The sequence below is a fragment of the Silene latifolia genome, chromosome 11 (genome assembly GCF_048544455.1).
Source record: "Silene latifolia isolate original U9 population chromosome 11, ASM4854445v1, whole genome shotgun sequence".
NCBI lineage: Eukaryota > Viridiplantae > Streptophyta > Magnoliopsida > Caryophyllales > Caryophyllaceae > Silene > Silene latifolia.
Window position 1 is genome coordinate 166377011 of NC_133536.1, and position 24855 is coordinate 166401865.

Genomic DNA, 24855 nt, shown 5'->3' on the forward strand with positions numbered 1-24855 from the left:
GTCGGCTTTGAAGTTAAAACCATCAATTATCAAACTAAATAATCTTTTTACAAAACTACTGGTAGATGGGATAAAATGAAGGCTTACTTTTCAATTTATAATTCAAAGTTATCAACTTAAAAACATAGAAATTCAAGTTAAAACAATTAGTAGTTGATTTCTGAATTTTTATCATAAAATCTGGCGTTTGTAAGATAAAATCAAAACCTGAATATTTGCGATCGTCGACGTCACCGAGGCTGTCGATCGACGAAGGAAGGAGATAGAAAACGGCCGGTGAGGTGGTTGGGAATCGCTGGATGGAGATAGAGTGACGAACTAACGAGCGACGATGTAGGAGACGGAGTTACCACTGGCGTTGTGGACTTATCGCTGGGTCTCAAGGAGAATTATGAGCTTTTATGTTTGGTTTAACTCTATTTACTGGGCTAATTTCTTCTATTAGGCCCGTCCTATGCTATAGGACGGTCCTATAGGAGAGTTGCTGTAATGACATTATCCCACTATTATTATTGCAACTATTAAAAGCTCCGTCTTTGATCTTTCCTTGTATGCACAACATATAAAAGCAACAAAAAAGCTCAACCCCTAAATACTACTCCGCTCGTACGTTTCTTACACTTCATTCTACTTTGTCAGCAAACTTCATCAATCATCCCTAACCTCTTTACAAAAATCTTAGGGTTTCCGCCATGGCAGTTCGCTTCAAGTTTAGGAGTTCACCAAATTTCGACACCATTGATATCGGACAACAACCTTCTATCTCAATTCGCGATCTTAAATCCAAAATCGTATTGAAAAACCATCTCAATCTCTCTCACGGTTTCGATCTTGTCTTCTGCGATTCTATCTCCGGCACAGGTCTAATCAATTTTTTATTGATTATTCAATTTGTCGAGTTTTTTTTTTTTTCATCATAAATTTTGTGTATGATGAATTTTGATTGTTTTGTTGTTGTAATTCATGCAGAGTATACCGACGAGAACACTCGAATTGCTAGCGGTTCGAGTGTCATCGTCAAGCGAGTTCCAGCCAAGTCGTGTCCGTCTCCTAGGTGATTCGAACGGATTTGATATTGTTAATTTCATTGTGTTTATGCTGACAGTTTAATTCTTCCACATGAAATTTCGATTTCTATTATATGATTTTTGTTTGCATTGCTGTTTGTCTCAGTTTTGGCTGTTTTATAAACTTCTTGTCAGTTTTTTAATTATGTTTGATGATGCTATATGTGAATTGTGGTTTATGTTACATTGAATGCTGTATTTTGTTCATAACAACGGCTTGATCGTTTTTGTTAATATGTTGAGAAGCTGCAGTGTACAATCTTTCCGTCTGTTGATTGTTTATGTGATTACGTGTTTGTTTTGTAATTTCAGCTTGTTTTGTTGTTTGGCTAACCTTTGATTATGTTATTTGGTGGATTTATTAGAAGTAGAATAGTACATATAAATATATTGTCGGTAATCATGTTGTGAATAGTAGCGCGGGAAATTTTGTCTGTTTATTTTCTGTTGAGTTAGGATATAAATAGAGCTGAACTTGACGTTCCACATTGGAGATTGCATGCGAAAACTGGAATTTTAGTTACATGAATCCGTTAAGGGTAATCCAAGTCATTTTGTTGGATGTTTCAATTTCTGTCTTTTTGTGGCAGTTTACATGTTTGTTGATGTTATCTGTGAAATGTGGTTTATGTTTAATAGAACGCTGTGTGGCTTGCCAATGGTTTCTTAATAGCAACCGGTAGTTGTTATGTAAACATGTTCAGAAGCAGCAGCATGCAATCTTTTCGTCTATTGATCGCCTATGCGTATGTTTTTTAATAACACGCAATGCTTTTTTGTTTGAGTAAGTTTAGGTTATGTTAATTGGTGGATTTATTAGAAGCTGAATATAGCAGACTATTAATTTACTTTAGGGTGTCTGATAGTCATGTTATGACTTCTTGTTTGTGAGATTTTACCTATTTATACTTTGTTGAGTTAGGATATAAATAAAGCTGGACTTGATGTTCGACATCGGAAATTGCATGCCATGATTGGAATGTTAGTTGCATTAACTTGATAAGGAGACTGTTAGAACGCGCCAAAAAATAAAATAAGGAGACTGTTAGTTAGGGTCTACTATCAGAGGTTCTCAATTAGTTAAACCTAAAAATTGTTATAAATCTGAACCACTATAATAATACTGACCATGATGACTTCAGTCAGAGTATCTCATATTTTGTTAAAAATATATCTTCATCTTTGCATATCATTGTCGTCTGTGTCCTTAATTCCCCATAAATGAATATGGTCAAAACTCAAATCTTATCTGAATGTTTCGTTAACTTGCTTGTGCATGATTCTTGTCTCTTCATATTAGATAACGAATGAATACTCGTTTATCAGAGTAAAATTTCCTAAAGGGTCCAAGATTCTATAATATCGTGGAATTTAATGAGCCTAGCAATCACGTGTTTCAAATTTGACACGTATCGTATCTTCCAGCTCCCTATCAAAAGCATGGTCAGCTGTATATGATGACTTACCACCAGTTCAACATGCTTTAGAATTTGATGCTCATTTAGCACATTAATCCCACACGCGTTCTTGTCAATAAATAACATGGTTGATTATTGGTAATAATGATCATGTGGATGTGACCTGGGATTATGACATGGCAACATTTCTTCAATTCCGTTTCTTTTTTGTAAACCCCTTCTGGTGTGGTAATGATACTTAACAATAGTAATGGCGATCAATATATTTTGATCCTTATCCGAGGGCATTTTCTTTTGATTTTAGACTTTTAGTTGTCTACTGACAAAGCTTTAGTGTACACCGAGTTTCTGAGCACCCCTAAAATTTCATTTCAATGGCGAAGAGTGTTGACGTGTTTCCAGTTCCAAGCGAAACCACGTTGTATTTTTATTTTTTTTTTATTTTGAGTGGGGTCATTCATTTTTTTGGTAGTGTGATGGGATGAATAGGCCACTGAACTTTCCTATGCTCCATGTACTTTGGAATAGCAGTCCATCGACATAATTAATATGTTATCCAATAAACAATATCTATATGTTGCTTGAATTTGGTCGTGTACTTCCGACCTGTTTATCTCGCCATATGCGGGAGCGTTTCGAGCCTTGGAACATGGAAGTAATGTTCTGGCTGAAAGATTAACGCACTTTGGCACTTTAGATTGTCATTCTTTATATGCAGCATACTATACCTAAGTTTGGTAAGAAAGGGGCAGTTTATGCAGCTGTTTCCCCTTTTTGAGGAGTAGCAACTCTGGCATGCAGATGATCTGTATATTACTTTACTTTCGATGTTGTAGTCAGGAGGTTAGATATCTTTCGATTTTCTCAACACCTCCTTCTTGTTGTTAAATCTATGTTGCGATTCAGAATGGTATTGTAGCCGTGTCTAATTTGGACTTTATCTGCCTCGGGATATAAGTTCATTTAACAATATTCTTTATTGGGTCTATGGGTACCTTACCTTGCTCTGTTTACAAATAAAAAACTGATTGTCATTAAATGTGCCTAGATTAGTAGATTGTATAATCTCATAAATACTTCAGTTTATTATTCATTATATTTGTCTGTATCTCACATGAAAGAAGTTATTGCAGGGAATTTGATATTCCGGCTGCCCATGTTGATAGTGGGGATGCTTATCTTGTAAATGCTGATGCACATTATGTAAATGCTGATGAGCCCCCTGTTCTGGTATGTGAAGGATACCTGATACCAATGTCAATTTGCAACATATTTTTCCATCACACTATAAAAATTTCCTGTTTTGCCACATCACTGTGCTCATTCCTAAACCTAGTCGGCAAACGGGGTAGTAGAGTTGATATATCTCAAGGACAAATGACTGTTTGCCGATGTGCATATGATAATTTGAGATGCTCTCTTCTTTGTCTTATTCATCGGTGGTTGGTATAGAGATAGTCTTGCAAAATTTTCTCTGAATTTTTAGAGAGAAAAATCACGGCTTAAAGACCAAAAATGGTGTACGAATTATCTTTGTAAAAGAAAGTAAATTTCTCAAATTTTCCTTATTAACAAATTGCAAAATCTTATAATAATAATGTTAATAATATTAGAAACTAAAATATCAAACCTGGTCATCTAATGGCAAGGATAAGTGGATAACGAGGCTTCTGTTCAGCCCTGTTATCTTTCGTAAGATTTATAAGCTATTACAGCTGAAGGGTTCCTGAAATTGTGGAAGAGGTGCTTCCGTTGAAATTAGCCAATTTTTGTCCCTTCTCTTGAGAGAGGGAGGGTTATGAAGAGAGAGCTATTACTATAAGTCTATAAGTACAAGAACCTAACATCTATTTCTCCTCCTTGCTTCTGGTATAAATCTAGCATCAGTCACTGAGTGGAAATCTTGGTTGTTAATTTCATCCAAGTTAATTGGGCAATATGGTAATTGTTTGTTATTGAGCATCATCTTGTTTCTGGTCCAGGCATCATTATAATCTATTGTCATTGGCAAAATTAAGTATTGTGACGCATTTTAATAGCTCATAGTACTTTTTTTGTTTTGTTTTTTAATTGATATGTTGTTCTTCTGTATCCCTTGTATAAGTTCAATGTATTACTAACGAACACTCTTGGCTTGATTTTCATAAAAAATATTATCCGTGCTCAACGAACACATCTAAATTAAACCCGTAGTTATTAGAGGTGAGAATGTGAGATAGTTATGAGAGCAATAAATTACACATTTTTAGTATGATGGCATGCGCTATCATACCGTCTATAGTTTTTTTGGCGAGTGTTTGAGTATAATATTTTATTTATGTGTTTGTTTCCCATTTTCAGACGTTTCACATTATGAATTTGGGAACTTTTGTGGGGTAAATTTGTACTGATGCCAAATGTGTGGATTTTTTTAATTATGTGGCCGTTTTGCAGGATTTTGGAGTAAACGAGTGTGATGATTTCGGTGTTGACTTGTGTCCGCCTCCTGTCGCAAATTTATCTGATTATTATAACCTTGCATATAATTTCAATGACAAGAGAGACTCTCTCTCTAGAAGGTACAATATTCCCAAATTAACATAAAAGGCAGTGTGTTGAACATATCATTTCTTGAGCTTCTGGATGCTGATAGTTATATTTGCTTTTGACTGATACAGAGCCGTAGCTGCAAAAAATGCTGAGGAGAGCTTTGAAATGCCGCTTGAGCTGAAGTGTCCCCTATGTACAACCGCTTTTAAAGAGGCTGTCATGATACCATGCTGTCAGCATAGCTTTTGTGAAAGTTGTAAGATTTTCTGTCGATGTTGTCCTTTGGATTTATTTGCTCCTGGATTTATCCCATCAAACTGTTTCTTTGCCTAACTCTTTAAAATGAACATCAAGTTGTGAAGTTCTTTTACAAAAAAATTTAGATTCTTGTAATTTGGAATGTTTTCAATGGAATCTAGGGAGACAGCTTTATAAAAATAAAGCTGTGTTTGCTTTGCATGATGATTATAAAATCCCTCAATTAAATTATCGAAGATCTGGCTTGTAAATGTATAACCCTTTCCCCCGTCCGGGACATGCAAATTCTTGTACCTCAACCCTGCTATCTTTCAGAGTATGAAGGATAATAAAAAAATCTTCATTCCTTGCTGCCTAAGCAGAAGTGCACAATTGTATCACATTAAATCTCGGTCAATTTATGCTTGTTATTTGCTTTCGGCTTTCTTTTGATGGGGTTGTTCTCTTAGCGTTGTAATTATCATTGACAGGTATTCATCTAGCATTGGTTCAAAACTCCAGATGTCCTATGTGTTCTTCCACCAAATGCAAACCTGAAGATTTACTGCCAAATCTTTCACTTAGGCAAACGATCAAACGGTTTCTGGAATCTCAAGACTTGAACAATGGCTTGGAAAAGGATCTTGATAGATATGCACCAGGTCTTATGCCAAATCCGATATCTATAGTCGAGGAAATTCGCATTTAACATATGACATTTCTGCCTCAAGTTTGATAGAGCTCGTTGGATGCAACCGTACGTAACCATTTACTTGATTTTTTGTATAGATGGTGAATCTGGAATTCAAACAAGGCAGCTGTCTTATGCTCCGACTGTTCAACCAAGAGATTTGCGGCTAAACCGGTGTGCAACTAGAGTATCAGACAAGTTACAGAGTAATACAAAACGTTACCCTGTTGCATTGGACGATTGCACAGAGTTTCAAGGGGAAAATGAGCCCTTAAGAACATCTGGAGCAAATGAGGAAGGTGATTGCATAAATCTTTCTTCTGCCGTATAACTATGACAGTTAACAAACTGATCAGGTGTCAAGATTTGCGGACTTAGTTAAATTGCGATACTAGAAATAAAAATGGTTTTCTGTAAGAGTAAGGCATTATGTTTTGGTATCCTTTTCTGCTGATATATTTTATGTTCTAACACTCAAAAAAATTCTTTCTGCAGCAAATTCTTCCACCAAGAAGGGGCAGACTTTTTGTGATGTTACTGAAGGTATGATCTGTCTTTAGAAGTTTTTTTTTACTGTATTTATAATGATGTTTCTAGATTGAGCTCCAAATCTTAATACTGCAATCATGCCATTCCTCCAGGTGGTGAAAGGAATTTCATAACTCCTGGCAGACTAAACAAGGTAGTTACTAGTATCTTCCAATTAATGCATAATCTTGTTCAAGCATAACTGAAAGTGCTATCTGCTTTTCCAGAACCTCAGGGATTGTCTTCATTTCTCTCGCTTACTCTTTTAACATGTTGTCTCAGAGAATGCTGAGCTATATAATTTCCTTGGATATGGCTAGTCACAATTTTAAGAGGCTTCCTCATTATATACGTTGTAGTTAGCTTGCTGCACTACTTATTGGTGAAGCATTTAGGCGCCCTTGAGCATGAGTCTATTTAGATTTCTTTCTGGAGATTCCCCTGTTGAACATGTATGTCTTGCTCTTCAACTGTGAAAATTAAGTTAGATAATGCTATCATGTCTGTTCTCGCTGTACTGGCTGGCAATGTGTTCATATATACTTTTGACACACGTGATGGAACCCACTTAGACCCAGCTTCTGTAAGAGGCCATTTCTTCGGATTATATGATTTATAAAGAAAATTTTCATCTTTGTCAAAAGTTCCCCAATTCTGGTTCTTTAAACAATGGTGTTAATACACTGATACCATAATAGTAATCCCGTTAGGGTGCAGTGTTAGGGTTATAGGCTTCTTCTTGGGGGTCCTTATAGGTCAATTATCAATTTACTATGTCGCTTTTAGGAAGTGCATGAGTGTTTACCTATGCGGTTATATGTTTTTGACCTCTCATTTAGTGCCTTGAGTTTAACTTCAGAGGATTTAGTCAATCATACAAAAGCAAGAACTCTAAGCAATACATTGAGTTGTGTTTTGATGCTCGTGGACAACAATATAGATAAAGCAACCCCATCGCTTGCTATTTCTTGGTGCATTTTGAGCTTTTTTTTTTGTTTTTCCTTTTTCCCCCCTTGTAAATTTAGTACGTTATGTAAGAATGTGCATAGCTTATTAAATTGAATTTTTATCTAAATTCAATTGATTCCTCGTTATCAAGAACAGTAGTCTCAATACTAGTATGACACTCTTCACGCCTCTCCTAGTATCCGCACATACAGGCAGGAGCAAAATTTTCTGACTATAGGGTTAAAATTGATATTTCAGTCTTCATATTAGTATGACGATTAATGTAGAGGTTTAACTTTAACCTTGCTAAGCTTTGTGAATTGGGCCTCAATTTCTATTACGCCAATAAACAACTTACAAAATGCGGCTGTTTACTCTCCCTGTATGTTCACTTGCTGATAGTCATAGGTCTAAGCTGCTTAAACCCACAAGTCACCATATTTTAGTGAAAGTTCAAGTCCTCACATAATCATTAGTCACTAGTTTGATTTCATTAATAATTTGTTTGTAACACCGACTATTATCAGTAGGTAATAGGGGAGTTTGGCTATCAGAAATTAATAGTGTAAATGTGAGTTTATTTTGAGGATTGGTACTGGTTACACTATCCAGATTCCAGTCTTAATAACGTGAGCCGAGATTTCTGGATCTGTCATTTTTTCTAAAACTCCACTACTATCACCCTTCCTCTCAAGTCTGCTGTAGTAACTTAGGATGCTGGTCGGTGATTAAATGATATGGCTAAATGCTTTCCTTGTATGTTGTTAACACATATCTTTCTCTAACTGAGACAATGTTCAGAATACATCCCTGTGTTCTCATTCCCTTCTCATCATCTGTTATCCAATTGACCAATTGCAATTATGAGTCTGGTGACTAAATTTTCAGTTCCAATCATGTACTTTCATGAGTGAAACTGCCACTTAATTTAGATTTTAGTTATTTTTTAGAAACTCAGTGTATGTTTAAAAATTTAATATATTGTCATCCAGGGCTTGCGAACATGCTACAGGTGCGGGTCTCCGGATCATTTGATTAGAGACTGCCCTGCTGCTGCAAGTTCTCACACTAGCGATTGGTGCGGTATGGCTCCTGTAATAAGTATCTAGTTTATGTTTTTCCTTGCCCCGCCGTTAAATAGAATAATAACATATTTTGCTGGCAAACTTACTTGTCTGATGTTCCTACCTCTTCTTGAAACCCAGGGAATGTTCCTTTTCAAGGGGGTTTTCCAGGTTATGCACCACAGTACTGGCCCGGTAATTCTCAACATGGAAGGCCCCTTTATGACATGTACTGTGGCCCTGAAATGATGTACAATACCAACATGGCTGCTACTACACCATATGCATTTTCTCCCTACACCTCATCAATGTTCACGGGGTATCAAGTTACTAGGTAACTGCTTGCTGTTCTTTTTTCATTTCATTTGATTTTAAATTTTGACATATTCGTGCTTGTTCTCCTCGACTTGAGCTAATTTTTTCTCCTTCTTTTTGGAATATTAGAGACAAAATACCAACATACCCTAAATGCCCTTTTATATAGATGTCGCCTTTCCGGTGATCCCTCAATATTTGCTCTTTTGATTTTGATAGTGTTTGAGAACTAGCATCGCTTTGGAATCCATCATTTGATTTCTGGATAGAGATTTGAAATTCAAATCTCTTGTTTGGGAGATGTGAGATTCAAATTCAGAATTTACTAGTGGAGTTATATATACATTTTCAAAGTGAAATCTAAAGAAGTAAAAATATGATGATCATGGTTATTTTACTTCTTGAATCACTACATCTTCTATAGTTCAATTGGTCACATCATGATTATTTTACATCTTGGATCACTATTCACTTCATCTTCTATAGTTCTATTGGTCACATACTCACATTATCTTTCCTATGTTCTACTCATATGGTCACTATTGTCAGCAAACATTGATGACAGTGAACAGAACTGGTGGCGAGTCTTAGCAAACACTAACTGATTCTTATAGAACACGTGAAAAGGATGATGAAGAGAATTTTGTAGGCAATTCTATTGACAAGAGTGAGAAGAAATCGTTGGTGATGGATCTGTGGAAAGGGTGGATAGGGGAACTGTGGAGAGAGAAACAACTGACGAGGGGAGAGTTAGTTGAATTTCCGAACGAGAGGAGATAGTGTTATTTGTTGTGGACTCCTAAATTCTTTTAAATTCTAAAATTTTTGGCTCAGTTCCAAATTTTAGAATAATTCGATAAGAGTTGAATTTGGCATATTCCCAATATGGTATTTATGCCAAATTCAGAATTGAGAATTATATAAGAGTTTCTAAGCGGAATCCTAGAATAATGTAAGACTACTACCATTTTCTTTTGTTAGATTTCGAAACTGATCGTTTAATTTGGACAAACAAAGATGGAAGTGCGTTAATTATTTGGGATGAGAGGGCTTGGGTCATGGGAGAGATGGTTGTTAGATCATGTACTTACGAGACAAACACGAATTTATTAAACAGTCAAGATGTATGATTTTGCCAGGTTGCTTCAAAACAACCATTAGGTAGTTGTGCACTTGTGCATTGTTGACTCCATTCCGGATGCAGTGCGAAAAGCACTATCCTTTGGCTTTTGAAGATTTTGATATTAAGCAAATTGGATTAGTACGCTATATGCGCTTTTTTTTATATTTTTTTTATCGTGAGAGTGCCATAGGTGATTCTTGATTTAATCATTGTGAAAAGGACATTCAAAAATCAATTCCTTTGAGATGAGTCAACATCCAACACCGGGATAATGTTGCTTATGTAGGACCCCCTTACCCTAGAATAGGCAGAAGCATTTGAAGCATCAGGGTAAAGTTCTCGTAGTTTTACCATAATGTAATACTGTATTTATATTTGAAAAATCTGAACCTGTTTCTTCTGAGTTAGTTTCATAACAAACCCACTTCTATACAGCCTTTGTAACTTGTCATGTAAAATAGTTTTTTTCAAGAAATACTTGAATCATTTAATAACAGAAACATGTCTTTTCATGGGCAGTGCTAGGAATACTAATAATATTGGACTTTTTCTACATGGAAAATCAAAATCTGTATGATACAAATGGGATTTGGTTAGGAATTCTTAACAGTATCTAGACAACCTGTTTTTCCCGAATAACTTTATTCAGGTCAATTTCCTGTGGATATAATATATACAGTATTTATTACTGCTTCGTTAATAAAAAAGCATATATACCCTTGTTGATCTCTCAGAAATTTGATAAAAGCGACTTGTTAATTAGGCAAATCACAGTGATTGAGGTGGATATACTACCTCTGATTTTGTATATGCCATTCTTGCTTTTTGAGACACACACACTTCTATCTTCTATATCTTTCAAAGTATATGGGTAAATATCATGAAATGTATATTCATATGAAACCTCTTTTTGTGAGGAATTTTGTGGTATAATTTTTACGATTTTTTAACTGATGTATTTTTGTAAAAATTAAAGTCAAAGGTTCATCTTGAAAACAAAACGTCATATAAAAAAATGGAGGGAGTATCTCGTATCCGAGAGCTAACTGTTCGGTGTTCGCCCTGTCAATCCTCTAGTTACCCAAACTCAATTTTGTCCATGAACTATTTGTGTCTGAATTGGCTGATTTTGAAGACTCAGAGGATGAGTTGTGATTCGGTGTGAAATATGACCTCGAACCCAGAGCTAGCTGGTTCTTCCTTAAATGCGTTGAGGGGCAGCAGTTGACTGGATTTCTAGGAGTTAAGTTAAGCACTCTCTAGGTGTGGGCTGCGAGAGCGATTCAAATAGAGGCAAACTCTGAATGCTGGATTGACCTCCAGATAATAGGGGTTGACTTAATAAATTTCTTGGTGTTGGTAGGCTTTGTTTCTACAGAGTATTCCTCTGAATAAGTGGTTGGCTTGAAAGCACTTAATTAATATCTCAAAGGACAAATTTTGATGTTTTGCTAATGACACAGTGGATCCTTGCAACCGGGAGGTATGGGATTAGTCTCTGGGATCATTGCTCCTCAAATGAATCAATCAAATCTCCCGGGGCTCATGGGATGTGCAAGACAGCAACGGATTCATAGTGAAGCATTTGAAAGGTATTCTGATAGTGCTATTAATCTATTTTTAGTTTTTTTAATCATTGCATATTGCAGGATAAAAACTATTTCCTCCATCCGAGTAGGTTTACATTTTTTTCAAATCTTCGATGAAGATTTGGAGAAACGTAAACAACCTAATGCAATGGAGGGAGTATTACTCTGTTGGTTTTTGAGCCATCTTCACTCAAATGAGTGTCATATGTGCAATGTGCTGAATCGTTATTATATGGTTTGTCTCATGTGCTCCTTTTCTAGTGATATTTATGCTATTAAATATCATGGGGAGACTTGATCTCATAATTGGTTGTGTGACATAAACACACCACATACCTCCTTTGGGTGAGGTAACCTTTTAAACCCTTAGCTGCTATATTGTGTCATAGCACAGAGTAATAGCATGGTCATTATAACAATTGACTTGCATCATGTCACCCATTCTAGTGGAGCTCTAAGGTTTACGATCCATATTTCCCTTGCTTTCTATTTGTCAATGCTTGGAGTTGTTGAGAACTAATATTCTATGAATATAAGGAAGCGATAGAATACAGTCTGCATGTTATACACAATATTCTTGCTATATATAGACAGGCAGGAGGGTTTCATTCTAGGCCCTAGCATAAACTTTATTTCTAGTGGCCGAAGTTAGAGTGGGTAGGTTTAGAAAATTCTGTAACGGCTTCATTTTATTTTTTCAGAGAAGCGTTTGATCAGGACCACAATGCCAATGGGCAGCTTGATAATGCAGAAAGAGGCCTAAATCACTCTGGTGACAGCTTTACCAGAAGATCAGAAAGAAATCATAGAAGTCACGAGCGTTCAGATGATGATAAATACTCGAATGGAAAGAGACAAGAGAGGGTATCGCGCTCCTCAGAGGGTGGGCGAAATCTCAGAAATGCTCAGCTTGATGAGTCAACTTCTGAAAAACATGTGCCTGATAGCAGGAGTCGACCTCCAGTGGAGAGACATAAGAATTTCTTTAGAAGCTCCAAAAGACAGGAGGATATGAGAGAACAACGTGAGAGCGATTCTAATCAAAACCATCATCACTCAAACAGAAAGAGCACTCAATTGAGGAGGGACCATGAAAGAAGATCTCGTCGAGAATTCGACAGCCACCTTCAGTCTGGCTTAGAGCCTACTTCCAGCAGTGATGGAAGGCATAGACGGGACGAACCGGGTCCTAAATCTAAACATTCGAAGCCCAATGGTAAGGACTTGTATCATGAGCATGGGAAGGTGAAAAAATATTCTTATGATGATTATGGAGAGGATTCCCATCCTCATAAGCGAAAAAGATATTATTAGAGCTGCTAATACATGTTTGTTGAGGTAATAGTGTATATTAAAAGACCACATTTAGAAAAGACCACATTTCTTTCTTGATCATCTTTGAATATTGGTGAGATTACTGTATCAGCATAGTTTATAGGGGGGGTATATTTTCATGTGATTTGTTGGAGTTGCATTAACCTCGGACCACACAAACTTTGAGCATGCATTTGTTTGTTCAGCTCTAATTTCTTTTTTCTTTTTTTCCCTATTTTTTTTTGACACAGATCTGGTAGAGTGCTCGGCATTGGACTACTCAATCATGATTAACTTTTTTTATGACTCTAACCCACTTTGTTTTCTTAGCTTGAAGTTTGATGCCAGCAATTGGGTTACCAAGATGAGTTCTGTTTTTCCACAGTTTAGATTTGGAGGCTTGTTAATGACGGCCTGGCTTGTTTTCTCCACAAGAACCTTCAAACTGATTCAGGTATGTTCAGGTAAAGTTCCATTTAAGCTATGAATGTTCCTTTTTAAGACATTCCTATCGGGTATGCATGTGGGACATGATACATTTTAGTTCCGTCAACTTTGGGACTGCACATGCTTTGTGCTTTGGTAAAGGGCAGTTGCAATTTTGACCATTAACAATTACCCTCTCCATCCCATTTTTATTGTCCCCTTTTGACTTTGATAGTCAATTTTGACCGTTATTTTCAAAAGTTAGAATTTAAAAAAAAAAGAAAATGAAAATAGTAGTGTCAGATTAATTAAATATGAGAACTATAATATTTTACCTTCACACGTTTCCAACAAAATTACTGGTCATGAAAATTAAAAGGGACCATATTAATGTGATGGAGTACTATGATTGCGCTGGTTGAGGGTCTTTTGTATGTTATAATGCTTTTCGAGCCCTTTTGTTGAGGGTAAATATGAAGGGTGACGACTGAGGACTATTAAATTAGAATTTTTAGTATCCTTTTTTTTTTTTGGAGCGGTGAGACAGGGTGCAGTGTCAAGAAGAGAGGGAGTTAGTTTGTGGTCTTTTTGCAGAGACTCTGGCAGGAAGTCTTATATTGTTTCTCTTTTAATAAATTAGATTGAGGCTGTACTAGCCCTACTGGGCTATATGAACTTTTATGAGAAGAAGATAAATAGGCTAAAGGGTAATAACAGTGTAAAGAGGTGTTAACTCTTTCATATGGATATGCGAGGAAAATTTGAATCGGGAGAGGGGGAGAGAGATGAAGGTAAGAGGAGGAAGCTGAATACAATGGTCTGTTAAAAAGAGGTTACGAGTTAATTTATGTATGTATGCGGTATGCCAGTGCGTAGTATAAACCTGACTTTGGTAGAAGGACAAGGCCCTGAGGGAGCGGCAGTGTACTGTAGGTCTTCTTTATATGTTGAGCTTTTAGGACGTTTCATACCATAACTCCATAAATGGTGAAAGTTTTCAATTTCTTTTTTAGCATAGTTCTTGCATAGTCTATTAATCATTCAGTTGTAGGAGGCCTAAACCAAATTACTGGGTGAGAAATGGCTACGTTAGCTATGTTCGGTTGGCTACTTTAGCTATGTTCGGTTGGCTACTTGATTACTCCCTCCGGTTTTTTTAGAAAGTCTTAAGAGTCTCTGTGTAGAAGGGATCGAACTACATGTTTTTAACTCTCGTTATTGCTCATTGCTAACCTGATGTGTGAGTGGTTTTGAATCAGCTTCACACATCCAGTGATGCTGTAGTCTTAAATGAAAATTTGTATTTCCCGTTTAGCCTCTAGGGTTTGGCAGCAAGTTATTGGATAAAAGTGAAGTAGGGGCAAAGGAAGTCGTCTTATAAATGCATTAGACATTTTGAATATAAAAAAATTGCTGGATTTGGAAATGGGGCCAAATAAATGAAATTCCAATGAATGTGTGATAGGGCTAATTTAGAAAATAGAGGGAGTATTCATAGTTGTTTTTCTGATTTAGACATCATTACATACTCCATAGCAGACATGTTTCTGAAACTAGGAAGATAGACGCAGTCTTTAGTTTTGTCAAGGACCTTCCCGTTTTGTTTTTTTCTTCATCCTCTAATAAGTCAGTAAAATAGAATATAATATATATTTTGCCATCAACTATCGGTAGGCAAGTGGATAATTTATACTTGTTTATTAGCCGGTTAGAGAAAGTTGGAGAATGTCAAAAAGAGAATGTCAGTAACACCCTTCGGCATAAAAAATGGAGGGTCTGAACGGCTGCTTTAACCATCAACCTCATAAGCTGAGAATTTGTTGTTAGACGTCCTAGTATTGGAGATCTACACCCTTCTTTAGCATGAAATGAAGGGGTTTTAGTTTGACCGGTGGGTGCTATTCCCACATCAACCCTTCCCTCCGTGTTATAAGATGTCCTCCGTCACATTTCTTTTGTCCCCATTTCTATTTTGATGAGATTATGGAGAAGTGATGAAGTACCTATTCTACCCATTTATTTAAAGAATGTTGAGTTAATATTATTGTGGTGGGGGCTGAGGATGGTAGTAGTTAATTACTTGGGGTTCGCTTGAAATGAGAGTAATTATTAAGAGAGTAATGATATGGGGGTTGGAGATAGAAATGGATAGAAATGGGAAAATATAGTGTTATAGTGCCTCCATTAAGACCATCCCCAAGTAAGGTTACCACTTTGTTGGGTCACCTTAATAACACTTTAAATTAAGATTAAGGGGATGATTTTGGTGACCTTGAAATACTCAGGGTCAATTGGTGACCTTTAGTTGAGTTGGTGACCTTGTTGGTGACTCGGTAGGTAGTACTCTCCCATTGGTTGGAAACAAAAAAAAGGACAACCGTCAAAACAAAGGGAAGATGACCTTTGCTTGAGTATGGTGACCCTGTAGGTGGCACTCTCTCATTGGCTGGAAAGTGGAAAATGATTGGATTGCTGGCCTAGGTCGTGACCTTCTGCTTGGGAGGATGAAAGTGGGTTAAGATAATTAAGATGTGATTAAGAGGTAAAATATTGGTGACCCGATTAACTCGACTTTCTGCTTGTGGATGGTCTAAGGGAGTAATTGTTCCCTACCTCTCCCTTCACTCCATATGGAGGTAATAATTCCTACCTCACCTTCTCTTTCCACCCTCCGCAACCACCACAAAGCACCAATCTTTTCCTATTTCGTCTTATTTTAGCTCCATTACTCCCTTAATAATTACTCTCATTGCAAGCAAGCCTTTAGGGGTAACATTAGATAATCAAACTTTTTCCTTGCTAAATTTAGAAATGGATTTAGGATAAATTTTGAGTGTAGAGGGTACAATAAAAATGGGATTCAAAGAGTAGTTTTTCCCCATAAACCACCCTTATTATGGTGTTTGCAAAACATCTAAGTTAATGAGATAGGTATGTGAGATTAATCGGTAATAAAAGATCGAGGGATGTGAGTTGCTCTCGCATTTGAGAATTGAGACGTCACATAATATTGTAAGTAAAAAGTGTATTAGATACGTATAATTCAGTATTGTATTAAAGTTGTAGTATGTAGTTAGAGGGTAGGATTTATCTAGGTCTATGAATGTCCGAAATTAAAGTCGGGGAGAGACATACATACCTAGCAATGTCAATGTGGCGGGTGCAAGTCGGTTCCGCATTGCACCTGCCTCAGTTCAGTCGACTGTCGACAGAGCTTTTGTGGGTGATGGGGCGGGTATGGTACGAAAATTCTACCCACCATGGGTGGTGGGGTGGGGTTGGATTTTGCGTCATATCCACCTCATATCCGCGTGCCTACACGTTATTATAAAAATTTAATATTATTATTATTATTATTATGATTATTTTTTTTAAGTTTTTGCTTAACTTTTGTTTTAAAATCTTAAATTATAAAGATAAAAGTGATTTTTTTGGATATTGGTAATAGTTAAACTACTACATTTTATTGAAATAATATCAACGAAATTATGTTATAGCGGGTCAATGAGACGGGTATAGGTCTAAATTTCTACTCATTAAGGCGGGTATGGGTTTGGAAACTTGTAGAGTTGTTCTCGCCATGGTGGTAGTGGGGCAATCGGGTTAGCCGGGTCGGGTCGAGTCGAGTCGAGTCGTGCATATTTGGTCAACCTTTCAGGTCGAGTCGGTTTGGCTCGGTTCCTCAGGTCGATGATGCATTAGATCGAGTTTTGGGTCGGTTCATTGTCGGGTCTAGTTATTTTGTCGCGATACTTCAATTTTTGGCCATTAAGATTAGTTTTTGACCATTATTTGGTAATAGTTACTTCATTATTAAGTCAAACATATCAAATCAAATACTAAATTGCTTCATTTTTATCAATATTAAGCTTAATAATTGTCGGATCATCAATTTAATCAGGTTAATGTTGAGCCTGGTTACGGATCGTCTAGTCGGGTAGGTTTCAGTTTAGAGTATTCTCAAGTTAGTTTTGTCGAGTCGGGTTTGCTCGGGTTCAGCTTTGGTCTGGTCAAACGGGTCGGATCGGACATGCCAACTCTAGTGCGGGGTGGTGGGGCGAGTAAGGGTAATGAGTATTGTTTGATGGGCAAGGGTGCTGGGATATTTACCTTTAATTAAAATACCTTGCACAAATAATAAAAGAGGAATATTAATGACTGACGGAGGGAGTAGAAGTTAAAATATAAACATATATATTTACATTTGTTTTAGGGATATTTTATGTGGTAACCCTATGTTTTTTCGATTTCCACATGGTAACCTTATTTTCGCCAAAACCGCCTTTGACTAGCCATAACTTACAACCACGAGTTCTGAAAGCGGCGATTTCCGATTTCTCTTGTCAAAGTGACCGGCTTTACAAAATCTTTGCTCTAGAAAAAAATTGTTAGTTTTTGAACTCGTGGCAAGAATTACGGTAAGTCAAAGTTTAATATCTTTGTAGCGAGTTTCGAATGCGATATTTTTTTTTTTCAAATTGACCGCTTTTATAATATCTTTGATTTTAAAAAAAAAGCGTCGCTTTCGGAACTCATGGTTGTGGGTTATGGCCAGTCAAAGACGTTTTTGGTGGAGATGTGGTTACTATGTAGAAAACGAAAAAAACATAGAGTTACTATGTAGAATATCCTTTTTCTTAAAATGGTCTCTTATAAAAAATAACATATTTAACAAAACAATAGTGTTTTGCGATAGCACAAAAGTAATTAGGGCCAATTGTTTTTTTGCATGGAGCAAGTGCTTATTAGCGACTCCTTCTATCCTGTCATTTGTTTATCTTTGGTTTTGGCATAAAACCAAGGAAAGAAGAGAGAGTCAATTATTAGATGGCAAGTAGATCAAATTGAGTGTGGTAGATCAAATTGCCCATCAAACACATTACTAAAATAGAAAATTAAACAATTGATGAAACACTCAAAAATATAATAGGTAAACTAATGAACGTGATGAAGGGAATATTATAGATTTTTTTAATTAGTAATTTTCCCTCGTTTTAGTTGGTTTACCGTTATATTACGGAGTAGTAGTTTGTGCTTTTATCAGCTCATGAAATGGACGTAATGTGCAACATATGACGGACCATTCTCTATACTACGGACCAATAACCCTTCTCATTCTAATTATATGTTTATTTTCAATTAATTTTTTTTTTGTTTTTTTGTTTAAAGGGAGTTAGAAGAGCAATTTTAATGCTGATGAGATTTTAATCCATGTTATAAATACCACTTTTTATAACTTTATTAATTAAATTAATTGACATTTGTTAATTAAAGTATTTTTTTTACAGTGTCAAATTGTAAACAATGTACTGAGGGATTATATAGTTTAATTAGACCAATTATGTAGTTAAGTGGACATCTCAAAATTGACCAATAACCACAAATAACATATGAGGCATTTTTCCTTTGGCCAGCACTGCTCATCCTTTTGAGAATGTGGTAGATATTATTTTCGAAGAGCGTGTTCAGACTTACGTCATACGCCATCAACACGATGTTGTTAACCGATGCAACCCGTACCTTGTTTTAGCTTATGTTCGTACTAGTTCATTAGTGTTTTATGTTGTAGTTTATAGGTATGGTTTAGTGAACCGTACCACTAGAATGTAAAACTCTTTCTTTACCGCTGTTAAAAAAAAAAAACATAGGAGGCATTTTGCAACGGCCAATAAACTGATAATACATATCTTGGAATCTGCGTATATTGACTTTCACTTGACTATTTTGTAACGGTAATGTAATTTCAATGATCACCGTTTCAAGTGAACAGACTTAGCATCTTATAAAACAACTAATACGGAGTACAAGTTTGCTTGGAATGTTGATAATAATAATAATAATAATAATAGTAATAGTAATAATAATAATAATAAATTATAAGGGTAATATCAAAGGATAAAGAAAAGGTCCTAAAGGAATAAATTAAAGAAATGGGAAAGATAGTAGTAGTAAATAGTAATGCAGGAAGGGGGGTGAAAAGAAGGTGCACCATTTACTTTATTTTGGCTTATTTACAACTCTCTATTCCGACTGCACCTTAATGAATAAATCACATCTAGGAATATATGATCAAAATGCTATGCGCATAGAAGTATCTTGATTCTTGAGAAATTAATAAGAGAATAGAAAATGTGACCGAGTAATGTTACGCTATACAAATTTGTACACGAGATGTAAAAAGGGTGCTTCTAAAATTCTCACACACAGTGGCTTTGGTCGACATCATAGCATATCACACTTGATTGAGAATGATGGATAGAGTAAAGGCCAGAACCAACCAGCCCAATAAGAAGTAGCCTACCACGATAGTCGGCCCAACGTTTTCAGGCTCCTGTGAGAAAACATGGTAAGTTTTTTCAAAGCTTGCCTTCTCTCTTGAGTGATTAATGATGATTATATACGTGTTAAGTCATTTAATTCATTTCATGAGATAAATAGAATGGTTGGATGGTTTCATATAATGCTTAAAATAAAACTGTATAAGAATAATTCAAAATTTACAAAATTTCACTTTAGACGGACACTATTCGTCAAAAGTTGTAGACGGGTCAAATATGTGACAAGTTATATAATAAGACAAATAACAACTGAGATGGTGGTGGTTACTATTCATGCAAAAATGAGATTATTTGACCTGTTTACATCTTTAGACGGATATATATGTCTACAACAAGACTAATTTTACAAAAATATAGAGCGAAACGGGATACTGACCTGAGCAGGTGGGGTGCCTTTAATAGCAGTTTGTGTTAAATCAACCTCGAAAGGCCACACATATCTTTCTGGACCTTCGCTTCTGGATAGGCTCCAATCATACAGTCTCCTCTCTTCTTCCGTTGATAATATTCTGTAGGACTCCTATTCAATCTTAAAACTATTAAAAACCCGAAAAGGCAGCTGAGTCGGTTTTATGTTTTCTTACAACATTTACAAGGTTAATTACTTCTTACTCGTAATATGTAAAACCGTCTCATATAAAGTTTGTTTTTGGTAAAATTATAATTTAATCGAGGGTGGAAATAGATTGAGAATTGTTAATTATTCAAATTTTGTGTGAAATATGAGGAACAAGGCTCTCAAATAGCAAGACTCCCATTCAATTTTTTGCGGTTTTAAGAAAAAATAACATAACGATATTATTACGTAGTTGCTCATTCATGTACGAGTTTTACTCATTCATGAACTTTTTTTAATTATTTTTCCATTGTATACCCCTTGCCTAGAAAGGGACAAAAAAACTCTCTAATTCTCTCTTTCACAAAATTAATCAAATCCACAAAATTATTTGAAAAATCCGTCAAACTACAATTATGGATGTTAATTCTCGTATCGATCAAGTAATAATTCTAATTCTTAATTTTATTAATTATATTGTATAAAATTAAGGAATTATTTTACACTAATTAAATTAGGATTTGTTTAAACAGAAATGATAAACAAATACAGTTGTGACTAGACAAAACACAACATCCAGTTCATGAATCATGACTTGCAATTACAATTTCGATTATATTGTATAACTTATGTTCTAATGTTCTATACAATAATCACAAGGAACTCAACTGAAGATTCGACGGAGCGAGAAACAATTGAATGAATTCCAAAGAAAGATGCATTAAATGTTGAAAAAATTGATGTGAATTAGTTCACCGCCCTTTTCACTACCTATTGTACATATAATTCATATGATTCTTAGTTTGGATGAGGGTTGTTAGAGAGAGAAAATTGGAGAAAATAATTGAATTGGAAAAAAAAGGAAAATGAAAAAAAAGAGTATAATGATTATTTTTGTCCATTAAAGAATAAAATCCGTCCATGAATGAGAATTACCCATTTTATTATTTGCTAAAATGTGATATGATCTGCCTAAGACATGTAAGGCAATTGTTGTATGGTTTTCTAGGAATAAGATGTTAATTTGCTTCTTAATTCTTACTCGTATATCGAAACTCTGTTATTAGTCGTAGTAATTAAGATACAGATTAGACGAGGTGTTGACATTATGAGAGAAAGTACCTTTAGAAGATCAAGCTCTTTGTTAAGTTTCTCGTCATCCAACCCTTGGCTTTCGAGCTCCTTTACCCTATTCTGGTATGTTACTCTCACCTATGCACAAATGACCAAAGTTATGCGGTATCAAGATGGGGGCTTCACATAATTTAAAATGAAAGTATTGACAATAAAACTTGTTCATTCATCTTCAACTATGAATTCAAACTTTAATTTGAAGAATAATATCACTGGGACGGAGGGAACTTATTACGTACCAACTGGTTATTCTATTACACATCTTAGGAAAAAAAACATAATTCACGGTACTGAAATAGGAAGACGATACAAATACGAAACTTCTGTGATTGCTTAGCATAGTGATCACAGAAGAGGATATAATTTGATTAAATATGGACAACATCGTTATGTCTATATATCCGAATTTCTGCCGAAAAATATTGCAGAACCTGAAATGATTATAAAACTTTTTTTTTTTTTTTTGACAGCATAAAATGATTATAAAACTAATGTAGGTTGCAAGATGATGTACTAACCAAGTCATAAGTGCATCCTCTTTGAAGTCCCAGCCTACCATAATGATCCACATCTGTGATTGCTGCACCCTTAATACAAATTCTAATCAGGGATATAAGTCGTAGCACATCGATCTTATATTCAACTATTCGGTGTTCAAGATTCAAGTATTACGGAGTATGACATTATGCATAACCCGTTAACCCTGATCGTAATCATTAAATAAGTTTACAGAACACATATTATCTTCATACAGTTTCATGACCCCTCCTTCGGATTACATCGTCATGACTATTATCACATACTTCCTCCATTCAACTCCACTATACCACTTTACTTTATCACGTTTGTCAACGCGTGTTTTACGCGGTAAATATCGTTTGCTACGTATTTGCAAAAATTATAAAAGTTATATATTTTTAATGTACTCGTAAAGACGAATCAAACAAGATGCCACATGAAAATATTTTCACTAATGTATTGAGAGAAAATTGAAATTAAATGTTTATTTATGAATAGCGTAGAAAAGTGAAAGTGATAGAGTGGAGTTGAATGGAGGAAGTATGTTACAGTGGCAAAATATGTTTGGTTTGCTTTTCAGCTGATAACACACGTCTTTTCTAATTATAAGAAGACTATCACAACCAAAATCTTAAGTTGAGTCTGAAGCCTAATCAATGGGGGGATTCTGTACCTTAATACTAAGACGATGGTTGAGGCCCGATCAACATACAGTTCCATACCTTCTTAGTTAATACTTTACTTGCTTCACATTGATTAAAGTCAAAAACAGTTTAATAATGTTGATCTTTGATTTTTTTTTTTTGTAGAGGAAATGTTGATCTTTGATAAGTCATGGGGAAACAGTATATAACAGCATATATATATATATATATTCACTAAACTGAAGAAAGTAGATTATAATTACCAATGCCACGCAAAGCTTTCTCAACATTAAGGGCAGAGATAATGGAGGGAGGTCCTTTGGCAACTTCTACGGAACTGCCGCTGCTTTCACCTTCCCAAGTCTCGGTAGTCGACGATGATGATGCCGCCTCATCTGAGCTCCTTGCAACAAACCTCAAAAGAGTAGGGGCCTTCCTAAATGAAATGCTGCCAAAGTAATGACTAAGAGGAATTTGTGTGGGTTTTAAGAAGGATGGCATTGTATCTCTGTAATGAGGTATACATGCTGTTGTTGATGACATTGCCATCTGCTGATTAATTTTAAAGATGATTTAGGTGATAGTTTTCTTCTGGCTGAAATGTTCGTAAGACGGAGGAGAAAAGTGGTCTGAGTTCATTGCCCTATCTTTAAATTAGTCGACGCTGTCCATTCAGTCATATCTCATCTGTGTAGATAGAATTAGAGTTTGGTTATTATATCAACCCAGCCGTTGTAGTATAGTGGTAAGTATTTCTGCCTGTCATGCGGGTGATCCGGGTTCGATCTTGGCAACAGTGTTTTTCTATAAGATAAGAAAAGTAATCTTTAATGTTCGTTTACATTAATAATTCTTTCAAATTTATCATTTTATATTTTTATGTTATCATTTTATCTTATTACTAGCTGTGGTAAATGGTAATCATCTAATCTAATGGTCAAGTGTTTGCATTTTCATACCTTTTTTTTTGATTATATGCTTTATTGGTGTGAAAATATTTTTACTTAATGTAATTGTAAAGACGAACCACATAAATATATTTTTACAAACATGTTTTCTACTAGATGCAAGCAATTATTGTTGTGATGGGATCGAGTTAGTGTATATCTTACAATCCCTAGGAAAGTTTGGGTCCCGGAGCCAAATCGATTAGATTGTACAACACCTACAAGTCGACTTAATCCTCCTATCCAACTATAAGCATGGTCTAATGAGACTCGAGTTGGTTTATGTGTTACAAGTCTCATTGAAAAGATAAGTGATGAGTAAAAAATGCAAGGATTCATAGACTCGCATTTCATCAAACATAACATGTGCATAAGTTGAAATCACAACAAGCAAGCAAATTAATTATGAAAGCATATTAGATTAAGCATGAATCAATCCCCATGTTGGTTTCCCCTAATTCCCCATTAATCCTAGTTAAGATGACTACTCACTCATTATCAAGTTTAACATGCTAACAAGGTTGTCAATCATACTAGCAAGACAAAACATGATGAATAAATGAAGATGATTAACAATAATTAAAAAGGGATTAAGAGAATTATACCTAATGATGATTCCAAAATAATAAGCAAAGAATAATAGAAGTACTTGATTATTGATGGAAGGTTGTCAATCCTCCAAAATAAACCCAAAATAATCTTCAATTGCCCAAAATAAAAGATGAACAATAGAGAAATTAAGAAAATGAGATTTGTATTAATGCTTAATTAAGAGTTGATTACAAGATTAAGATGAGATTAAAATTGGATTAGAATAACATATAAAGAGCCTGATAATCTAATTAGTACAATGAGGTATTTATACTAAGGATTAGGTACATAAATTAGGGTTACTAAGGGCTTAAATGACGATTAAGACCCTTAAGAAGAGTTGAGGAAGTGCTCCTCTCGAAGGAGATGCTCATCTTCGCTTTACTAGTCTTCTTGGAATATGCTCATCCCGAGCGGCTTGAGGGAGGGACGGCCTGCACTGGAGAGGAATCCGAGCGGCTAGGGGAGGGCGACGCTCGGATTGAGAGGGGCCAGGACGAGCGTCTTGACCACGGGACGCTCGGATTGCGGCAGGCCAGGACGCTCGTCCTGTGCACTGTGACGCCCGGATCAACAGCCAGTCAGCTTCTCTTCTTTTCTTTCTCCAACAATCCTCAAGGATCTTGTTGGAGATGCAAGGATCTTCCCATCATTGCCCATTTACTTCATTATTTACATAGGCCTTCTAGTCTTGTCTTCCCTTTGATGCTCGGTCATTAGATTCGATCAATTTAGCTCCATTTTGGCATGAAAATGCCAAGTTCTTACTCCTTTCCTACCAAGGGATCAAAACCTCAAAGAATATGCAAAACGAAAGACTAAAGATAGTAAATGACCCAATTATGCACTAAAAAGCATAGGAACGAGGCTAATTCGG

General features: G+C 35.7%; 2 protein-coding genes across 2 annotated transcripts; one reads left to right on the plus strand and one right to left on the minus strand.

The window, feature by feature from the left end:
- Nucleotides 1-538: 538 nt before the first annotated feature.
- On the plus strand, nucleotides 539-13534 carry LOC141612051 (uncharacterized). The gene is made up of 13 exons (XM_074430752.1): nucleotides 539-861; nucleotides 970-1054; nucleotides 3619-3715; nucleotides 4919-5043; nucleotides 5143-5270; nucleotides 5743-5913; nucleotides 6041-6241; nucleotides 6438-6485; nucleotides 6584-6624; nucleotides 8411-8501; nucleotides 8624-8816; nucleotides 11384-11512; nucleotides 12211-13534. The coding sequence occupies exons 1-13, from the start codon at nucleotides 693-695 to the stop codon at nucleotides 12821-12823; spliced, it is 2091 nt and encodes a 696-aa protein (XP_074286853.1). The 5' UTR covers nucleotides 539-692; the 3' UTR covers nucleotides 12824-13534.
- Nucleotides 13535-19245: 5711 nt separating this feature from the next.
- LOC141612052 (NAD(P)H-quinone oxidoreductase subunit U, chloroplastic) lies at nucleotides 19246-23129 on the minus strand. The gene is made up of 5 exons (XM_074430754.1): nucleotides 22704-23129; nucleotides 21796-21857; nucleotides 21266-21355; nucleotides 19964-20107; nucleotides 19246-19580 (listed from the first exon to the last, which is right to left on the minus strand). Exons 1-5 carry the CDS (start codon nucleotides 22987-22989, stop codon nucleotides 19482-19484), a joined length of 681 nt encoding a protein of 226 aa, XP_074286855.1. The 5' UTR covers nucleotides 22990-23129; the 3' UTR covers nucleotides 19246-19481.
- Nucleotides 23130-24855: the final 1726 nt, after the last annotated feature.

Bases quoted from the DNA above. Each gene is read 5' to 3' on its own strand.
- LOC141612051 (XM_074430752.1), top strand. From the start codon at position 693: ATGGCAGTTCGCTTCAAGTTTAGGAGTTCACCAAATTTCGACACCATT. The intron at 5,044-5,142 runs GTACAATATTCC...TGACTGATACAG, and splicing joins AGAGACTCTCTCTCTAGAAG to AGCCGTAGCTGCAAAAAATG. The intron at 8,502-8,623 runs GTATGGCTCCTG...CTTGAAACCCAG, and splicing joins TCACACTAGCGATTGGTGCG to GGAATGTTCCTTTTCAAGGG.
- LOC141612052 (XM_074430754.1), bottom strand. From the start codon at position 22,989: ATGGCAATGTCATCAACAACAGCATGTATACCTCATTACAGAGATACA. The intron at 21,858-22,703 runs GTAATTATAATC...TTAAGGGTGCAG, and splicing joins GAAAGCTTTGCGTGGCATTG to CAATCACAGATGTGGATCAT. The intron at 21,356-21,795 runs GTTAGTACATCA...ATTTGTGCATAG, and splicing joins GAGGATGCACTTATGACTTG to GTGAGAGTAACATACCAGAA.